Source organism: Acinonyx jubatus, chromosome E4, assembly GCF_027475565.1.
Source record: "Acinonyx jubatus isolate Ajub_Pintada_27869175 chromosome E4, VMU_Ajub_asm_v1.0, whole genome shotgun sequence".
NCBI classification, from domain to species: Eukaryota; Metazoa; Chordata; class Mammalia; order Carnivora; family Felidae; genus Acinonyx; species Acinonyx jubatus.
Window position 1 is genome coordinate 40919529 of NC_069395.1, and position 20209 is coordinate 40939737.

Sequence of the window (20209 nt, forward strand, 5' to 3'; positions counted from 1 at the left end):
CCCCCCCCCCCCCCCCCCCCCGCCGCAGCCTTCAGCAGTCTCTGCACGTCTACTACAGAGGGAGTTTCTCTCTGCACTCTTGCTCCTTCTCCATCAATAAGAGTGCGATTGCTTATTAGGGCAAGCCTCATGGCCTCTTTGTCCTTTTGGGCTGGTCTCAGTCTTAGGCAGGTCCTCAGAGGTGGCAATTTCTCAGTGTTCCTGCATCCCTGCCCCCCAGATGTCAACCAAACTCTACCTTGTATGAGGGAAAACATATCTGGAAAGGGAGAGAGCTTCATGCCCTGCCCTCAGTGGCGAGAAATGTCTGCTTGGTGTCAGTGTAGGGTTCCCTGTCCTTCCCGAGTGGCAGACAGATTTTGCTTTTACTCCTCCTTCAAAAGCAGTGGAAATCTGCCTGAGCCTGGGGACAAGAGAAAAGGACAGAAAAGTTTTCTGCTCTTCCTGAGGGTCTTAAGCATTTTGCTTTGTATGAAATAAGAATCCAGGGAAATGGCAGGGTTTCATGCCTGTGTGTCACTGGGAAGGGCTCTCTCTGTTCTCAGTTCCTCTTATGGTTCTCCCAGTTTATGGCAAAGAGCATGTGAATGAGGATTCCTCTTGGGTCTGAGGCTCCCTGTTACTCTAGAATGTCAGACTAACTCACTTTAAGAATCTGTCGATTTTAGCTGTTTTCTTACCAGCGTTTATGGTGGCTGCTTCCTCCTTAGGTGCTCCACTGAAGGCGAAACAGTTTGTGTGTCTTGTGGGGGACTGTCATCCTTTGGAATCCAGTTTACTTTGCTGCCATGCAACCTCTGCTATCTGATGGGCTCAAGAAATTAATCTTGTAGATTATCTATCCTTTTCTTCTTGTTAGGATGGGAGCATTGTTCTCTTATAGTTTTCTATATCTTAAGTGGAAGTAGAACTCTATAGGAGTTTAGTTTTAAATGATTTAGTAGTGATATTTCTTCTTTTGCTCTTTATTGTTACTCAGATAGTTTCTCTGGCTCCTGGACTCTTTCCTCTGCTGGTGGGTGTTTCCAGCTCTGGCCCCCCTGCTATGTGCTGTTCAATGGCATAGAGCCAACAGCCAAAACCAGGTTGTGATGAGTTATATCCTTGGGACAGCTTCACTCGGGCACCAATCTCTACATAATAACACAGGCTCAGAGGTGGTGCTAAGTGAATAGAGATGGAGAGGAGAATTTACTCTGAGCTAAAATCAGACCATTTGAGAACCCTATCTCTGTCTTCAGTGGTGTGGGATTTCTTAGAAAGCTACCAGGATTATAAATGTTAAATTAACATTTTATGGATGAATGAATAATACATAGAGAGTAGGAGAAAAGGGAGAAAAAGGCAAGAACTGCCTAGTCCAGTCCTGGGACAGGTATTAATGGGCTGAGATTGTATTTTGTTATGGTATGCCACAGACAGGGAGGAAGGCGGAGACAGAATATCCCACCAAGCCCAGGATTCAACAGAAAGTATGTAGGAATACAATATCCCTTCAAGAATTTAAAGTGATGTCCCTCAATAATATAATGAAGATTTTAGTTTTACATTTCCGAATGGTTTTACCATGAATCACTGTACACCAGATTGGATTCCAATGGAAGGCAGTCTCTTATAACATATAACAAAGTTAAAGACACACTGCCTAGTATCAAGTAGTTGTGAGAAGAGATATTTATCCGGTATAGAACTAGCTACATGACATTTATATTTTGAGAAATAATCATTTAACCTTTTTGCCGCAGCTATCAGTCTCAACTTATTGTAAGAAACACTTAGTTAGGTTTTAAAATTGGAACTTTTAAAGCAGGATCAGAGGAATAAATTTCCTAGTGTATAAATCTGTAATACAGGATAATAGCTACCACGATCTGTCAGATTACACTTGGCACAAATCTAACCCAATACTTAAGGCTCCTAAGCATGAAGATCAAGGCTAAGTAGATGTATACTATGGCTGAAGACACTAAGCTGGCCATCTCAGACAAAGGAGCGTTAATTTCATACATGGCATAAAATGAATCGACTTTCTCAACAGTGAGATAGGATATAAGATATGAGTACTAACCCAGGAATAGAGCTTAAATTTTTAAGTTCCACATCTAAAGGACCACAGCCAACCAGCTGAGAAAAGGCTAAGCAGGCTACATAATAATCCCCTAACCTAACAAATGTGAGCGAAATTTTAGCTCAAGTCTAACTGTAAAGTGAGGTTTAAATCAGGAAGTTCAGGAGGAACCTGGCTGGCTCAGTAGGTAGAGCACGCGACTCTTGATCTTGGGGGTCATGAGTTCAAGTTCCACACTGGGTGTAGAGCCTACTTAAAAAAAAAAGGAAAGAAAAAAGAGTAAATTAGGAATTTCAGGGTTGCAGAATAGTCTTTCAGAGTGAGGGATATGGTGTCCATAAGGAAAATGAGTTAATTATTAACAAATGCCTGGGATTTATGCAAAGACAGACTGATATGAGCACAAGGAATCAAGCAATCAGGAAGTTGTAATAGAAAAAAGGGAAGGGAAGAGGAAGACTGGTTTAAAAGACAAGAGGAAACCATACAGGTGAGCCTTATCCTTGTAGGAGGAAGACACACACTTCTTGGAGATGCACCGTTGATCTGGTAATCATCAATTACCTTTGTTTCGCAGAGAGCCAACTGGCAAATATAGGTGCCCAACAACAGTGTAAAAAAATACGGTTTGTACCCCCACTTAGTTGGTGAGCTACTTGATTACGTGCTTTGTTATATTCTCTTCTCCATCTAGCACAGTGCTGGGAACTTGGTATTTGCTCAAAATTCATTAGTTAATTGATTCTCCGCCTTTGGCATCTTCAAGTAAAGAACAATTCACAAAGCAGAGTCATCTTTCAGAAATGTGTGAGCTTCCCATCCCCTCAAAATGGACAAAGGCAAAGAAGATGAGAGAGGGGAAGGGTGCTAACATTTTACCAAATTAATGAGGGGATATATTGGTGCCCACAATGTGCTGGGAAATACAAAAACAGTCATAAGCCTGTCTCAGAAAAGCTTGAGCAAGTCTACAGGGATTAGAACGGTTGCTGAATTTATGGTACCCTGGGAACCTCTATTTGTCAAGTGCCATAGAGGCAGCCCTGACACTGGCACAGGTGAAGATGAATTTTCATTCAGAGCAGTGAGCCTTCTGACTCCATTAATCCTCAGGGTTTTGATGATGAATTTCTTTCCTTTTTTATTTTATTTATTTTCACTCTAATGCCTCCTCCCACTGCCCTGTAACAGTGTGGAAGGAACAGAACAGATGGTGCTTTACGTGGAAGACCGAGGGCTCATGAGGATACAAAGCCTGCCCACTCTGAAATCACATGACTGCACGTGCAAGGAAAAGCCTTGATTTCCCCTGGGAGACACAGACGCAATGATGTTAGTATTCCCAGTGGAGGGAGAGGAGGGGAAGGCTAACAGGCCATTTACAAGGAAGACCACACTTACACTAATATACTCTTCAGCAAGAACCATGTTTAATCACAAAACAACAGGAGGACCGGTATGTGAAGATTAAAAAACACCAAAGTTAAACAGAGGCAAATATGGGTTTTAGAACGGTGTTTTGCAAAACCCATTTAAAATGAACTAGTGAGGACATACAGTAGTAGAATACTGGCCTCTAGTTAACCTGCCATTGGCTCTGACCCAGTTTTAATCGGAAGAAGCCAGGATTTACAACCTGCTTAAGGATGGAGTTTGACAACTGCTATAATCAGAAGAGCTGTCAACACAAGGACAGCTGTCAAGCCAAACTGTAATTCATAAAAAATAATAGCTAAGCCCCCAAGACATCCCTAACATTGTCTGCACTTACTGATTTAACTGTACTTACAGTTTTATGAAAGTTCCCCAAACAGGTTAAGGATCCTAAAATCAAATCAAATCAAATCAAAAAATAGCTATGGAGTACCTATTAAATAAAAAAGGTTAAATACTACTGACTAAATGGATAAAATATGTCCAGCAGATTCCCTAGCACACAGTGTTTAATAAAAAGTAATTATTATTACATGTCCAACTCTGTTTTGATGACCTCAAAAAGTGGCAGAAGTCTAGTGACCTGGTAAAAAATCTTAAAGATGAATCACTCCTATAAGTGATTATTAATTAAACTTAAAATATTAATTTCATGAAATATTCCTGAGTTGTCAGAATATTTTAGTTTTATATATTTGTAACGCCAAAACCTCTTAACTAATGACATTATCTTAGTGCTTAATTATCTTGATTATAATATACATGGTATTTGTTTTGTTTTTTATGCAATGAATAATATAACCTGAGAGAGAGAGAAATGGAGGTTGTTTTACTAGATCTATTTTCGGCAGGATTCCTAAATCAGAGATAATTTTTATTAATGTCTAAACTCTCAGTGAACAGAAAGAAGAATATAAAAGCACATGGATGGGCACAGATATTGATAAAGTACAGCTCTGAAAAATAGCCTTGATGCACTGTCTTAGGTGACCAATGATAAAGAATTTTCATTTATTTTATTTCTGTAAAAGACTATCTTTCAGAAAATAATGTCTGCTTTAAAAGGAGAAATTATGAAAACATGATTGGAATTGGAGTCAGAAGACCTGGACAAGTGTCTTGGCTCTGCTACTACACTTGAATTACCCTGTCAAGGTCACTTGACCCCTCTAGACTTCAGTTTGTCCATTTGCAAATGTATGAAAACAAGGCTTACCTCCAACATTTGTTGGAAAGGTTAAGAGATTACATATATGAAAACAGTACCACCACCACCTTATGTCTGTTTGGGTTTGGAGGCTTTTTGTGTGTGAATATTTTGTTAGAGTATATATAAGTTAAATAGAGAAGAACACCAAAATCATCTATACAAATTTTCTTAAGATGATATCATCCATGTAACTAGCACATAGATCAAGAATCAGATCATTATTTGAATCTCAGGAACACTGCTGCCCTGTTAACCCCTTCTAAATACTACCTACCCATTTCTTCAAGGTAACCATTATCCTGTTTACTACTGCTGGAGATGAATTTTTCCTGTTTTTGACCTTTATACAAATGGATGCATACAGTATGTACTCTTTTGTATCTGGAAATTTGAACTTAACAGTATGTTTGTGAGATTCATCCAAGGTGTTGCATGTGGTTATAGTTCTTTTTTATTGCTGTATAGTATTCCATTGGATGACTACCTTACCTGATCAGGTCTCATAATTCCCGAATCTGAAGATTAGAGTGTTTTATCAATTATTGAAATTATCAGTAAATGTATCTTCAAGTATCGATTCTTACCTACTTTCTCTTTCTGGAACTCTTACTTAAAAATGCTAGACTTTATTATTTTACACTCAATGTCTCTTCCACATTTTCATTTATCTTCTGTGTTGCCATTTAGAACTATCTTTCAGTTCACCATTTTCTTTAAAAAAATTTTTTTAATGTTTATTTATTTTTGAGAGAGACAGAGACAGAGTGTGAGCAGGGGAGGGGCAGAGGGAGAGGGAGACACAGAATCTGAAGCAGGCTCCAGGCTCTGAGCTGTCAGCACAGAGCCTGATGCGGGGCTCGAACTCACGAGCCATGAGATCATGACCTGAGCCGAAGTCGGATGCTCAACCAACTGAGCCACACAGGCGCCCCTCAGTTCACCATTTTCTAAAAGGTCTATTTATTTTGAGAGAGAGAGAGAAAGTGAGAGTGAGAGCGCACAAGCAGGGGAGGGGCGGTGGGTGGCGGCAGGGGGAGAGAATTCCAAAGCAGGCTCTGCACTTATAGTGTGGAGCCAGACGCAGGACTCAAACCGTGAGAGTCAAACACTTAACCAACTGAGCCACCCAGGCACTTCTCAGTTCACCATTTTTTTAAACCTGTGCCAATTCTGCACTTTATAAACTATCCACTATAAAATTTCTGTATTTTTTTATTTATTGAAGTTCATTTGGTTCTCTTGTGAATCTCTCTGTTCTTTTTTTGAATGTCTTATTCTTAGGTTTTTCATCCATTGATTTTATATAAACTTATTCTGATAATTTCTATCTAGTAGTTTTATTCAAGTTCTTCAAAGTCTAATCGTGAGGTTTATTATGTCTGCTGACAATCACTTAAGTATATTTTGTAATTTTGGACTGTAAGCTCATTTTCAGCAGGGCTTCTTTGTATAGGAATTTTGTGCCATCCTGGTTGAGGATGTGTCCCTCAAGAGAAGTTTAGCATTTGCTTTTGCCAGATCCCTCATGGGTAACCTGTCTAGACACTTATTATGTTTATTTATTGACTTGAGGATTTCTGAAATAATCAGAGTATAAATTAAACCCAAACTCGCATGAGATGGGGACTTTTTTTTTTCCCCACCCAGATTTTGGTATCTGGCAAATAAGCTGTTTTGTCTTCCTTTCTTACAGGTAGGGCGACTTTTTCTAATGTAATTATTACTATTATTATTTTTTAACTGAGGGTATAGCCCTTTGAATGTCCTGGCTTATGTGCAGGTTTCAGTTCTAACTCCTCATTATTTCTTATTCAAGATGTATCATTTCCAAGGTTTGGTGGCATTGAAACCCAAACCTGCAGTTTTCCCAAATTAGATAGTGTTAGCTCACACACTTACCACTATGGTTACCACATCCTTGTATATTGGGTGAGAGTTGAAGACACCTAAAGTCTGGGGACATCCTTTAACCTCTAAAAGGATGTTTGGTATATTTTATCTAGCAACTAGTAAGTACTCAAAAATATGAACGAATGAAATATAATTAAAAAGGTAAGTCATATTCACAGTACTAATAGAGCCTATGATATTGTGATTTAAAATAATTTAAATTTAGAGGTGTTTGCGTGGCTCAGTTGGTTAAGCATCCAACTCTTTTTTTTTTGGAATTTTTAAAATGTTTGATTATTTATTTTCAAAATTTTTTGTAATGTTTTTATTTTTATTTTTGAGACAGAGAGAGAGAGAGAGAGAGAGCGCATGAGTCGGGGAAGGGCAGAGAGAGAAGGAGACACAGAATCTGAAGCAAGCTCTAGGCTCTGAGCTGTCAGCACAGAGCCCGATATGGGGTTTGAACTCATGAACCATGAGATCATGACCTTAGCCAAAGTCAGACACTAAACCAGGTGCCCCAAATGTTTATATGTTTGTTTATTTTTGTGAGAGAGAGAGAGAGAGAGAGAGAGAGAGAGAGAGAGCGAGCCAGGGAGGGGCAGAGAGATATGGAGACACAGAATCCAAAGCAGGCTCCAGGCTCTGAGCTGTCAGCACAGAGCCTGACATGGGGCTTGAACTCACAAACCGTGAGACCATCACTTGAGCTGAGGGCAGACACTTAACCGACTGAGCCACCCAGGCACCCAAAGCAGCCAACTCTTGATTTCGGCTCAGGTCATGGTCTCACCATTCGTGAGTTTGAGCACAGCATCAGACTTCATGCTGTCAGCACCGAGTCTGCTTGAGATTCTCTTTCTCTCTCTCTACTCCTCCCCTGCTCATGCTCTCTCAAATATTTAAAAAATAAATATAAAATACATAAATAAAATAATTTAAATGTAATTTTCAAACAGGTAATATCTATCTATCTATCTATCTATCTATCTATCTATCTCCAAATAGAGAAATTATTAAAGGGTTTATAGGAAGACCTTTTAATCCTATGCTAGTACTCTAGCCTCACAGTTCCTCTTCCCTTAGGCAACCAACACTGACTCTCTGTGTATCCTTCCAGCGATATCTTATGCAGTTATTAGCAAATATGTACAGATATATTCATGGTAGCACACGATATACACTATTCTGCATCTTAATCCTTCCACTTAACAATGTATCTTAGAGATTTTTCCATATTAGTACATAAATAAAATATAGCAAAGGTCCAAAGACCTTTGGAAAATTCCAATCCTGTTGCTATGCAGAAATGCATTTTGCATATATCAAACTTAATTGGACACATTCCCACATCCACAGAGGCATTTACCTCTAATGGTTAACTAGGGGTGACAGAGTGACTCATCTACATTCTCAAGGGTACATTCAGTCTGCCTTAACTGTTTCTACAGTTTCTGGATGGAGAAATGAAAGGAAAGCACAACACATGCCATAAAGAAGGCACTAAACATAACCAAATGAGTGGATGAGAGAAGAAACGTGGGAACGTGGGAATGAAAGAACCGATTTAGCAGAGCATGTGGATGCCCTGGCAGGGTCTGTCTCTCTAAGCAGAGCAGTGAACTCCGGACCTAATGGCAAATATTCTGGCGTAAAAGAAGTTTGCTGTTTGAAGTCAGGCATCAGGAAAAAGGGGTAGCCTGGATTTTGCCCTGAAAGCCTCACAATCACTGAGAAGTTTTTTCTTTCCCCTTTCTGATGACCTGTGGCTGTCTGACCTATGCCTGGTTGTCCCAGATTGCGATCACAGCTGTGGACGCAGCTAAGAAAAGTTTTCTTCTGGGTGGAAAATTAGGGTTTAGAATAGCCAGCTCTTGGTGATGTTAGAGGATGTAAGCGACAGAATTATCAATGTGTCAGAGGAGTGAGTGAGGAGTGCTGTGGGAAGAGGCACAGGAGGGATTTGTTTTTCTCTCCTCTCCTAGGAAATCTACAGATGTGGGTTTAAATTTCTAGCTCCCTTAGGTAAGTTTATTAACTTCTTGCAGCTTTGGTTTCCTCATTTACAAAATGTGAAAATGTGTAAGTATGTTTTTAATGGTACCTCTTTCAAAGGCATTTGGTAACGTAAAGTATATATGTCTGTATCTAAGTATATGTGTATGTATGTAATTTCAATTAACACATATTTTAAGTATGGCATACAGAGGAATATAGAGGCTAATAAAACAAATTTTTGGCTATTACAAATAATGCTGCAATAAATGCTCTTAATCATGTCTCACTACAAACACATTCAGGAGTATTGCTAGGGTATACAAACAGAAGTGGAACTGTTGGGCTGTAGGGGATGCGGACCCTCAGTTTCACTAGATCTCACCAAACTGATCTCCAGTGGTTGTGACAGGTAACACTCAGCAAGTATGCACGTTCTTGTTGTTCCACATCCCACTACTAATACTTGTAGGTGTCTGCCTGGTGCCAATCTCACCAGTGTGAAAACATATCTACATGTTATAATCTGTACTCTCTGATTACAGTTCTTCAAAGGACTCTTCATGGTACGGCACCTCTTGAGAGCAATGGTAAAGACAGCTTTTGTTCCAGACTATCTTATCGAGGATGTCTGCAGAGTGAACAGCCTAGGACAACAGAGGTGGTGTTTCCTTCCAGAGTAGAGGGTAGGTTTGCTTACTGTCCAGTGTAATGAAGAGAACTCGTTCTCTGGAGCCACAGCTGGGCAGATTTGCTTGCAGCTCACTTTGACAGACTAGAGTTCCTTAAGGTTAAGATTTAAGAGACGATACACTATGTGTGTAGTATCTGTCTGGGCTTCTCTGCGTTGCTCCTATGGGACTCAAAAGGCAATGACACAAACGTAAAGCTCATGCTGCTGGCTGTGCTGTGAATAATAGTCTGGTGTCTTTTGCCAGAATCCATGAAACTGTCGGGCTAACTTGTTAATTTGCAAGCAGAGTATAATCTCAGATTACTCCTAGTTCTTGACAGTTATGAGGGGGGTTTGAGCATCTTTTGCTGTTTATTTGATATCTGGCTCTTCCTATTTGTGCACTACCCATTTTTCAGGTTCTATTTTTCCATTTGATTGTCCTTATTAGCTGAGTAGATGTTCTTTATATATTCTGAATAATGATCTTATGCAGGTTATTTGCATCTTAAAGATACTCTCCCAGTCTTTGCCTTGCATTTTTACTTTGCTCATACTATCTTTTGTTTAACAGAAGTTTAAAATTTTAATGTACTATCATAGTTTAAATTATGATTTGTATTTTTGAGTGTTAAGAAACCATTCCTTACTCTATTCATCTAAAAGTTTATAATTTTGCTTTTCTCTATATATGTATTCAATTCACCTAAAATTGATTTATGTGTGTGGGGTGAGTTGTTTGGTTATTTGCTGTTGTATAACAAACCACTCAAAATGTGTGGTGGCTTAAATATGGCAATGCATTATTTTTAATGATTCTGTGGGTTGACCAGCTGGTTCTTTTGCTTCAAAGAACTAATTTTTAGTTTGTTGACTTTCTTTATTTTCTTTCTTTTCTTTTTCTTTTTATGGGGAAGATAGTTCTTTTTTTTCTTTTTCTTTTTTTCAAATTTTTATTTGAATACTCGTTAGTTAACATATAGTATAACATTGCTTTCAGGAGTAGAATTCAGTGATTCATCACTTAACATAGAATACCCAGTGCTCATCGTAACAAGTGCCCTCCTTAATGCCCATCACCCATTTAGCCCACCCCCCACCCACCTCCCCTCCAGTAACCCTCAGTTTGTTCTCTATTGTTAAGAGTCTCTTATGGTTTGCTTCCCTCCCTCTCTTTTTTCTTTTTTTTTTCTCCCATATGTTCATCTGTTTTGTTTCTTATTCTCTATTTCATTTATTTCTACTTTAATCTCCATTATTCTTTCTGTTTTCTTTAGGCTTTGTTTGCTATTTCTCTAGTATCTTAAGGTGGAAGATCAGGTTACTAATTTGAGCTTTTTCTTCTTTCTTAACATAGGCATTTACAGCTATAAATTTCTCTGTGAGCACTGCGTTAGCTGCACTCCATAAATTTTGGCATGTGCTATCTTTATTTTCATTCATCTCAAAGTATTTTCTGATTTCTCTTTTGACTTCCTCCCCCTTGACCCACTGGTTATTTAAGAATCTGTTGTTTAGCTTCCTTATACTTGTGAGTTTTCAAGTCTTGATATCTAATTTCATTCCATTGTTCCATTAAGAACATACATTCCATTATTTCTATTCCTCTAAATTTACTGAGGTTGTTTCATGGCCTGCATATTGTCTATCCTGAATAACACTCTAGGTGCACTTGACAAGAATATATATTCTGTTGTTGTTGGATGGAGTGTTTCATAGATGTCTTTTGGATCTAGTTGGTTCATAGTGTTGTTCAAGTCTTCCATTTCTTTGTTTTCCTTTTGTCTAGTTGTTCTACCCATTACTGAAAGTAGGGTGCTGGAATCTCCAACTATTATTTTTGAATTGTCTATTTTGAGTTTTTTCTTTAATGGTTGCTCTAGGGTTTACCACATACATTTTAAGTTCAGCTTTGGCTTTATACTTGGCTTAATTCCAGTGATATGTAGAAACATTACTCCCATATACTTCCATTCCATTTTCCCTCTTTTGGTGGTAGTAATGTTTTACCTGTTTTATAAATTAATGTTACAAATCCAACAATACATTATTATAGTTACTTTAACATCTGTAGTCATTTCCTTAGCCCATTATAACTTTGTTCTCATCCATCTCCCTTGTGCTGTTACTGGCAAATATATTATACTTCTATAGGCTGTGGGCTCAATAATACATTATATACATATTATTTAGACATCACTTGTTAAAATCAGTTAAGGAAAGAAAGGAGAAAAAATATGCATTTATATGGTCTTTTACAATTACATATATATTTATGAGTGCTCTCTGTTTTTTTCATGTGGATCTGAATTATCTTTTGGGTCATTTGCTTTCAGTCTGAATATTCTGCTTTAGTATTTCTTGTCAGGTGGGTCTGCTAGCAACAAATTCAGTTTTTGTTTATCTGGGAAAGGTTTTATTCCATCTTAATTTTTGAAAGACAGCTCTGCTAGATATAGATTATAGATACAGATTCCTTCTGTATTATATAGATATTCAAGGTCAGAACACAGTGGGATAACATATTCAGAGTGCTCAAAGAAAAACACTCAACCAGGACAAATTGTCCTGCAAACCAGCCCAATCAAATCATGGCTTCTTTAAAGGTCAGTGTTTGATATTTGTTCTGACTCATGAAGGCTCCTCCCAGCTGTAGCATTCTCCCATTCTCTCTACTATTCTTGAGAGGACCCTTAGCCTTGAACTTCTCCAGGCTCTGTTGTAAATGAAGTCAGTTCCTTTGGGAAGAGATTAGGGGCTGTTTTATAGCTTTCTCTACCCCTCCCCCCACCGCGGGCAAAATCTCTGAGCCAGACTCTGGAGCTAGGAATGTGGATAACAGCAAGCTTCTCTTGAGTGATGCCCTCCCTTCCCGGCTCTAGGAGTTGGTGCTGGTGGCAGTGAGGGGATACATGGCCTTGCTGTCCTGGCATGGAACCACCACCTCTCAAGTCAGGGCAAGGGTGATCAGGGCCTCAATATTCTCAGTGCACCACATCAAAGACCCCATTTCATGATGGGATCCTGGGCAGAATAAGGGAGTCCCTATCTCTTACCTGCGCTTGCCCAGGGCTTAGTTCTTTAAAATTTATTTTCTATCTTAAAAAAAATTTTTTTAAATGTTTCTTTATTTTTGAGACCACGCACACGCAAGTGGGGAGGGGCAGAGGGAGAGGGAGACACAGAATTCGAAGCAGGCTCCAGGTTCTGAGCTGCCAGCACAGAGGTTGACTCAGGACTCCCAACTCATGAACTGTGAGATTGTGACCTGAAGTCAGACACTTAACCAACTGAGCCACCCAGGTGCCCTTACTTTCTACCTTTTTATGCTAATGTTTAAGAATGCAATTAGGAGCACCTGGGTGGCTCAGTTGGTTAAGCATCTGACTGATTTTGGCTGAGGTCACGATCTCATGGTTTGTGAGATGGAGCCCCACGTTGCGATTTTCTCTCTCTCAAAATAAATAAATAAAATTAAGAAAAAAAAGTCTAGGTCTATATTTAAAACAAAAAGAATGTAATTTAAAAAAATCTTATTTTGTATGCAGCATCTTTGCTAAAATGTACTGGTTTTATTTTTTTGGGTTTATTTTTTATTTTGAAAGAGAGAGTGTGCATGCGAGTTGGGAAGTGTAGAGAGAGAGGGAGAGAGAAAATCCCAAGCAGGCCCTGCACTGCTGGCATGGAGCCCAATGTGGGGCTTGCACCCATGAACTGTGAGATCATGACCTGAGCCGAAATCAAGAGTTGGATGCCTGACTGACGAAGCTACCTAGGCACCCTGAAACTGTATGAGTTTTAATAATTTGACTATAGAGTCTCTTGAATTTCTATGTAACTACTTATATTGTTTGAGATTAATGATGACTTTGTTTCTTTTTATCCATCCCATATACTTTTTCTTTTGCATTTCCTTCTGTGTAATCTAGGGTTCCAATACAATATTAAAGAAAATTAGTTTTTTTGATTAAAAAAAATTTTTTTTGCATTTATTCATTTTTGAGAGACAGAGCACAAGTGGGGGAGGGGCAGAGAGAGAGGGAGACACAGAATCCGAAGCAGGCTCCAGGCTCTGAGCTATCAGCACCCAGCCCGAGGTGGGGCTTGAACTCACAAACCATGAGCTGAAGTCGGACGCTCAACCAACTGTGCCACCCAGGCGCCCCAAGAAAATTAGTTTTGGTAGGCATCTTTTTCTTATTCCTGATTTTAAAGGAAATGCTTCAAATATTTCATCTTCAGTAATATTTGCACTAGGTTTATAATGTATAATTTAATCAGGCCATAGAAATTTCCTTGCATTTGTAGTTTATTAGGAATTCATCTCACGGACAATCATATTAGCTAACACTACTGAGTGCCTTCAAGGTGTCCAACATTGTCCTAAGCACTTCACATAGATTAGCCTATTACATGTTCATAATATATCTTTCAGGTTATTATTATTCCTATTTCACCATGAGTAAACAAGTACATTGAAGTTAAATAATCTGTCCAAGTTCAGGAGTAGGACTAGAATTTGAACCCAGAAGTCCGGCTTAAGAGCCTGGGGTCTTAATTACTTTTCTCTATAAGTTTCTTTATATTGCATTCTGAGTACTGAATTTTCTCAATTGCTTTTTCTGCATCTGATTTGACCAAACGGTTTTTCAACTAATTTGTTAACGTGGCAAACTACATTGATAAATGCTTGAACTGTTAAATCTTCTTTGAATTCCTAAGATAAATTCAACTTTGTCACAGCTTTAAAAAATACACTGATGAATATAATTTGCTAATATTTCATTTAGGATTTTTACATATATGTTCAAAAGTGAGACTGACTCAAATTTTCCTTTTTTGCACTGGTTTTGGTACCCAAGTTAGGGGCATGCATTTGGTGATATTTCACCCTTCATTATCAGGTTGAAAAATACAGTTAGCATTAACAGCTAGCCCAATAGTTTAGACTCCTAGACTATTCAGTGAGGTTCCTGACATCCAAGCAAATGCTAATAAGCAGTGGACAGAAATGTCCAGGGGCATCTGAGCCATTTATTATTGAATGGTGGTCCAGGATGGCCAAAAGTGGCAAAAGAGCCTAATGTATTCTGTCCCCAAAAGTATGAAGGGGGTTGATCCTTAATCTAGTTTAAATATTGATGGCTCCTCCCTCTCTCTTTGCCTCTCGCCTGTTCATGCTCTGTCTCTCTCTGTCCCAAAAATAAATAAACGTTGAAAAAAAAATTTTTTTAATAAAAAAAAAAAAGGGGCGCCTGGGTGGCGCAGTCGGTTAAGCGGCCGACTTCAGCCAGGTCACGATCTCGCGGTCCGTGAGTTCGAGCCCCGCGTCGGGCTCTGGGCTGATGGCTCAGAGCCTGGAGCCTGTTTCCGATTCTGTGTCTCCCTCTCTCTTTGCCTCTCGCCTGTTCATGCTCTGTCTCTCTCTGTCCCAAAAATAAATAAACGTTGAAAAAAAAATTTTTTAAATATTGATGGCTGTGTTTTATTCAACCATATACACAGCCAAATAGAAAAAAAGTAGGAATCCTTTTAGTAAGTGCTTTATTTACAAAATATCTTTTATCTCACTGAATTTACCCAGTACTCTTTAAGAGCCATATTATTTGCATCTTACAGATTAACCTCTATTTTATAGATTAGTTAGTTAAGTGAAGATTACTTGACTAAGGTAATCAGCAGGTGAAATTAGTTACAAATTCAAATCTGTTTTTCTTTACTTCAGTTACATCAAGAAAGTATATCTTTTAGGAGAGACTGTAGCTCCTAGAGTGACAATGATTAGTATCTCACTTGTCACTGAGAGTACTGAGAATGAAAGAATGAATTTTCAAAGGTGGACTGGAGGAGGCTCCATTTCTGTTGACGGTATAGAAATGCTCTATTTACTATGTATGTTCCCACAGGATTTTAATATATCTCCAACTGTGGAGGTTATTAATCTGTTTCTAAACAAAAAATTACTGTGTCTCTGCTAGTGCTAGACACTTTCCGTTTAAATTTATTTTTATTTTAAAGTATAATTAACATACAGTGTTATATTAGTTTCAGATATATAATATAATGATTCAACAATACTATATATTTCTCAGTGTTCACCAAGATTAAGTACAGTCTTAATCTTAATCCCCTTCATTCATTTCACCCACCCACCCCCACCCACCTCCCCTCTGGCAACCACCCGTTTGTTCTCTGTATTTAAGAGTCTCTTTTTTCCTTTGTTCATTTGTTTTGTTTCTTAAATTCTTTTTTTTTTTAATTTTTTTTTTAATACTTATTTATTATTGAGACAGAGAGAGACAGAGCATGAACACGGGAGGGGCAGAGAGAGAGGGAGACACAGAATCTGAAACAGAATCCAGGCTCTGAGCTGTCAGCACAGAGCCAAACGCGGGGCTCGAACTCACGGACCATGAGATCATGACCTGAGCCGAAGTCGGCCGCTTAACCGACTGAGCCACCCAGGCGCCCCTGTTTCTTAAATTCTTAAACGAGTGAAATAATCTAGTATTTGTCTTTCTCTGACTGATTTATTTCACTTAGCATAATACCCTCTGGGTTCACCCATGTTGTTGCAAAGGGCAGGATCTCATTCTTTTTTTGTGGCTAATATTTCTGTGTGTGTGTGTGTGTGTGTGTGTGTGTGTGTATGTGTACACACACATATATACACATACACATCACATCTTCTTTATCCATTCATCTATAGTGGACAGTTGGGTTGCTTCTGTATCTTGGCTATTGTAAATAATGCTGCAGTCCACATGGGGTGCATATTTTTTAGTTAGTGCTTTTGTTTTCTTTGGGTAAGTATATAGTAGTGGAATTACTGGATCACATGGTAATTCTAGTTTTAATCTTTTGAGGAACCTCCACATTGTTTTCCACACTGGCTGTACCAACTGTCCAGGCCTTTTTCCAAGCACTACACAGGGTTGGACAAAGTTGAAATAAACAAATAAAGAAAACTTCCAAATATGGTTATTAATAAGTTAGAGACACCTTACCATAATGTAGAGCTGTTTGACCTTCATTGTCCTGTAAAAGAAACAAATAACACATTTTAGAAGTCTAAGTTATTGCAGAAGTATGGAAGTACACAAGCTATAGCAAATATATCTGATATACCAAAGTTCTAAAGGTTTATCAAATACAGTTCTTCTTGCCTCACAGTAACTTTTGGCCAAGCTCTACCTGGGAGAATAGGAGAGTGTTGAATGGTAACTTGTGTACTGAAGTAGCTACAGCAGAGTCACAGGATAACCAGATTGCAGATATTAACAAAAAGGGAACCTCTTAGAATGTGGCAGTTTGATTACCCAATTAGTGGCAAAAACCCTCTGATGCTGTGTATCATTGATCTCAGCTAGTATTATAATGTTTTTTTAAGTTTATCACCAAATATATCTGAGACATCTGTGATTTCTCAAAAGTTAGTAGCTTTTCAATTCCCTTTCAAATATTCATAAATTCTAGATTCAAATATTAGGTTTCCTAACCAGAGCAAATACCATAAAGAAATGTGATTTCAGGGGTGCCTAGGTGGCTCAGTCAGTTAAGCGTCTGACTCTTGATTTCGGCTCAGGTTATGATCTCACAGTTTGTGAGATTGAAACCCATGCTGGGCTCGTGGAGCCTGCTTGGGATTCTCTCTCTCCAAATATATAAACTTGAAAAAATAAATAAATAAAAAGAAATGTGATTTCAAAGCACACAAAGTCCTAGAAGTTATTAAGTTTGGAGTTCCCATAGATAACTCCAATAGTTGATTTAATTTTTTTTATTCTTTTAAAACCAAGATATTCTAACTATATATACTAATTTTAGCACAGGTAAGTGCTTTTTAGCAACACTGCCTTTTTTTTAACGTTTATCTTTGAGAGATAGTGCGTGCGTGCTTATGGGTGGGGAAGAGGCAGAGAGAGAGGGAGACAGAATCCCAAGCAGGCTCCATGCCATCAGTACAGAGCCCAATATGGGACTCGAACCCTGGAACCATGAGAGCATGACTTGAGCCAAAGTCAAGAGCCAGATGCTCAACTGACTGAGCCATCCAGGCACCCCAGCAATACTGCCTCTTATTAAGTTGAGAGTAGGTGATGATATTAATGAACAACAAATAAATCAGGATTAAGTACAAGTGAAAGCAGAATTTAGTAATTAATTTGATATTGACTTAGTAATATGCATGGCCCTATTGTGCCCTGATAATTAAGAATAAATGCTTAGGGGCACCTGGGTGGCTGAGTTGGTTATGTGTCTGCTCAGGTCATGATCTCACGGTTCGCTAGTTCAAGCCCTACATCATGCTGGAGAGGAGCCTGCTTAGGATTCTCTCTCTCCCTCACTCTCTGCCCCTCCCCTGCTTGCTTGCATTCTTTCTCTCTCTCTCAAAAGTGAAAAAGTATAATAAAATAAAAAAAAAGCTTAATTGTTGTGAATAACTGGGAGAGGGTGATATTATGACCTAATCAACTATTCTAGGGTACATCGTATCTACATTTCCCACTTCTTAAAAGTTGAATGTGGGGATTGATTCCCAGAACTTTTTGGCTATGGTTCTATTTAATCCCCTAGGAAGGAAAGCAAAAAGCTGTCACAGGAAAGTTCTTTACTGGTTCAGATAAATAGTGAGAAAGTCACTCCTTAAGGGCTTTTTAACACCTAGAGAAGGTTTACAGGGGTGACTTCTGGTGGGGGTAGGGAGACAACTTTAAGGCAATATAGTTCAAAAATATTTTTTTTCTTAAGTTTATTTTTGAGAGAGATAGAGAGTGCAGGGAAGCGGCAAAGAGAGAGGGAGACAAAGAATCCGAAGCAGGCTCCAGGCTCTGAGCTGTCAGCACAGAGCCTGATGTGGGGCTGAACCCACGAACTGTGAGATCATGACCTGAGCCGAAGTGGGATGCTTAACCAACTAAGCCCCCCAGGTGCCCTGCAATATAGTTTAATTAAACAGTTTTCCTACCAGAGAATGGGAATTCTTGTTGGATTTGGGAGTGAGGTGTGAGAAGTGAGTGGAGATATGAAAGAAGTAATTTTGAGGGCCCCTGGGAGTAGGGTAGACTTGGCTGAAGTGTAACAGTGGATGCTCATTGAGCAACATAAGGATAATAAATTCTAAGGGAAGTGAAAGATGGAAAGCAGCACTAAGAAGTCAGGGAGATAACAGAACACTTTTGCCTCCTTAAAAAAATTTTTTAATTGAAGTATAGCTGACACAATTATATTAATCGCATGTATACTACACAGTGATTCAACAATTATATACATTACAAAATGCCTACTTCTTTCTTGTCTTTTCCAATATAGCCCCTACCTTGCTCCCTGCTCCCCTTTGCCTTGCCCTGCTCTTGAGGTTAAGGACAGGTAAGGGAAGAGAGCGAAGGCAGCTACAGTTAACAGGGTCCAAGTGATGCTGATGGGTGATCAGTATGACAATGGGAAGTTGTGCTCCAGAGTGTTCTGAATTGCCTGGCTACCACCAAAGGCATTTAGAAAGAACTGAACTGCCCATTACAGCTTTAGACTCACATCTACTTTGTCCACTTCCAATGTTAATCAGTAAAAGTGTGTGTGTGTGTGTGTGTGTGTGTGTGTGTGTGTGTTTACGCATTCACACGCATGTATGTGATGAGTTTATACGTTCGTTTATTCATTTATGGTTTAAATGTCCAGTAATAGAAAAACAATTTCAGAAAGGGCTTAATCTATTATAATTTTGGACTTATGCATCCATCATGCAAGGTTATTATTTTCCACAATTATCTATCTTTAAAAAGTGTAGTTCTCTTGCTATTTGTGCATAACTTTCTTAATCACCCTATTCATATATACTAAAGGCTAGTTTCTTTTAATTTCTAATTGGTTATCTTCACTAGGGAGGTGGAAACCATTTCTTTTAATCACTTTTACCAAGGAATACTAAATGTGTATCTTCAGCCCAATTTCCAGTTAATTAAAAATATTTATTGAGCTCCTATTATGTCCCAGTCACTGTTCTAGGGACTAGAAACACGGAGATGAGCAAGACAGACAAGGTCCTTCATGTTATAAATCTTATATTCTACTGCCAGGAAAAGTAATAAGCAAGTAAGTGTATTTAATAACAGGCAGAGATAAGTGCTCTGAAAAGATAAAGCAGAATAAGAATCTAGAGTGATGTGGGGTGCTGTTTTAGATAGAGAGGACAAAAAAAGGCCCTATGAAAAGGTATGTTTACACAAAGAACTGGGGAAGATGCGAGGGTAACCCAAGCTGAACAAACCATAGCACTCATCATCCTCCTGGTCTGAAAAGCTAAGCCAAACCTATCCTATTTTTTCTCTCAGGATTTTAAAATACGGAACTAGGGGATGGAAGTATGTGTATAGAGAAGATCCTTTCCTCTCCAAGCAAAAGAAAATGGTGTAGTGAAATGAGATAGACACAAAAGGACAAATACTGTATTATTTCATTTACACGAAGTACTCAGAGTAGCCAAATTCAATGGGACAGAAAAACAGAATAGTGGACACCAGGGGCTCAGGGAAGGAAGGAATGAGGAGTTATTGTTTAATGGGTACAGAGTTTCAATCTGCGATGGTGAAAAAGTTCTGGAGGTGGATGGTGGTGGTGGCTGCACGACAGTGTGAATGTGCTTAATGCCACTGAACTGTACACTTAAAAATGGTTATAACAGTTAGTTTTATGTTGTATTTTACCAAAATATAAATAAAAGAAAGTTTTAAAGAAGCAAGAGCAGAAGCTGTGAACCCAAACTGCAAGTGGCGACATTCTTCACTTCTTGGAGAAAACTTCTTCAGCAGGAAAAAAGTGAGTAAGTATTCACAGAGAGAAGTAGTGGTCAGAGATGGAGAGAAAATGAGTCTCTGAAATTCTGTTTCTTAGCTGTGTGTGTTTGGGCCCTTGGAGAATTACCTTGCTTTTTTTTTTTTTT

General features: G+C 38.7%; 1 protein-coding gene across 10 annotated transcripts in view; it reads right to left on the minus strand.

Moving 5' to 3' along the window:
• ACBD6 (acyl-CoA binding domain containing 6) overlaps window positions 1-20209 on the minus strand; it is a 210345-nt gene that overhangs the window by 19356 nt on the left and 170780 nt on the right. For 4 of the 10 annotated variants that reach the window (XM_053209479.1, XM_053209477.1, XM_053209480.1 and 1 more), the window contains one exon: window positions 16278-16308. In XM_053209479.1, the coding sequence (XP_053065454.1) occupies window positions 16278-16308 (31 nt within the window). Of the gene's footprint in view, window positions 1-5; window positions 2321-3857; window positions 3893-16277; window positions 16309-20209 lie in introns of those variants that run through there. The other 6 variants (XM_053209481.1, XM_027074423.2, XM_053209482.1 and 3 more) reach the window with 4 other exon arrangements.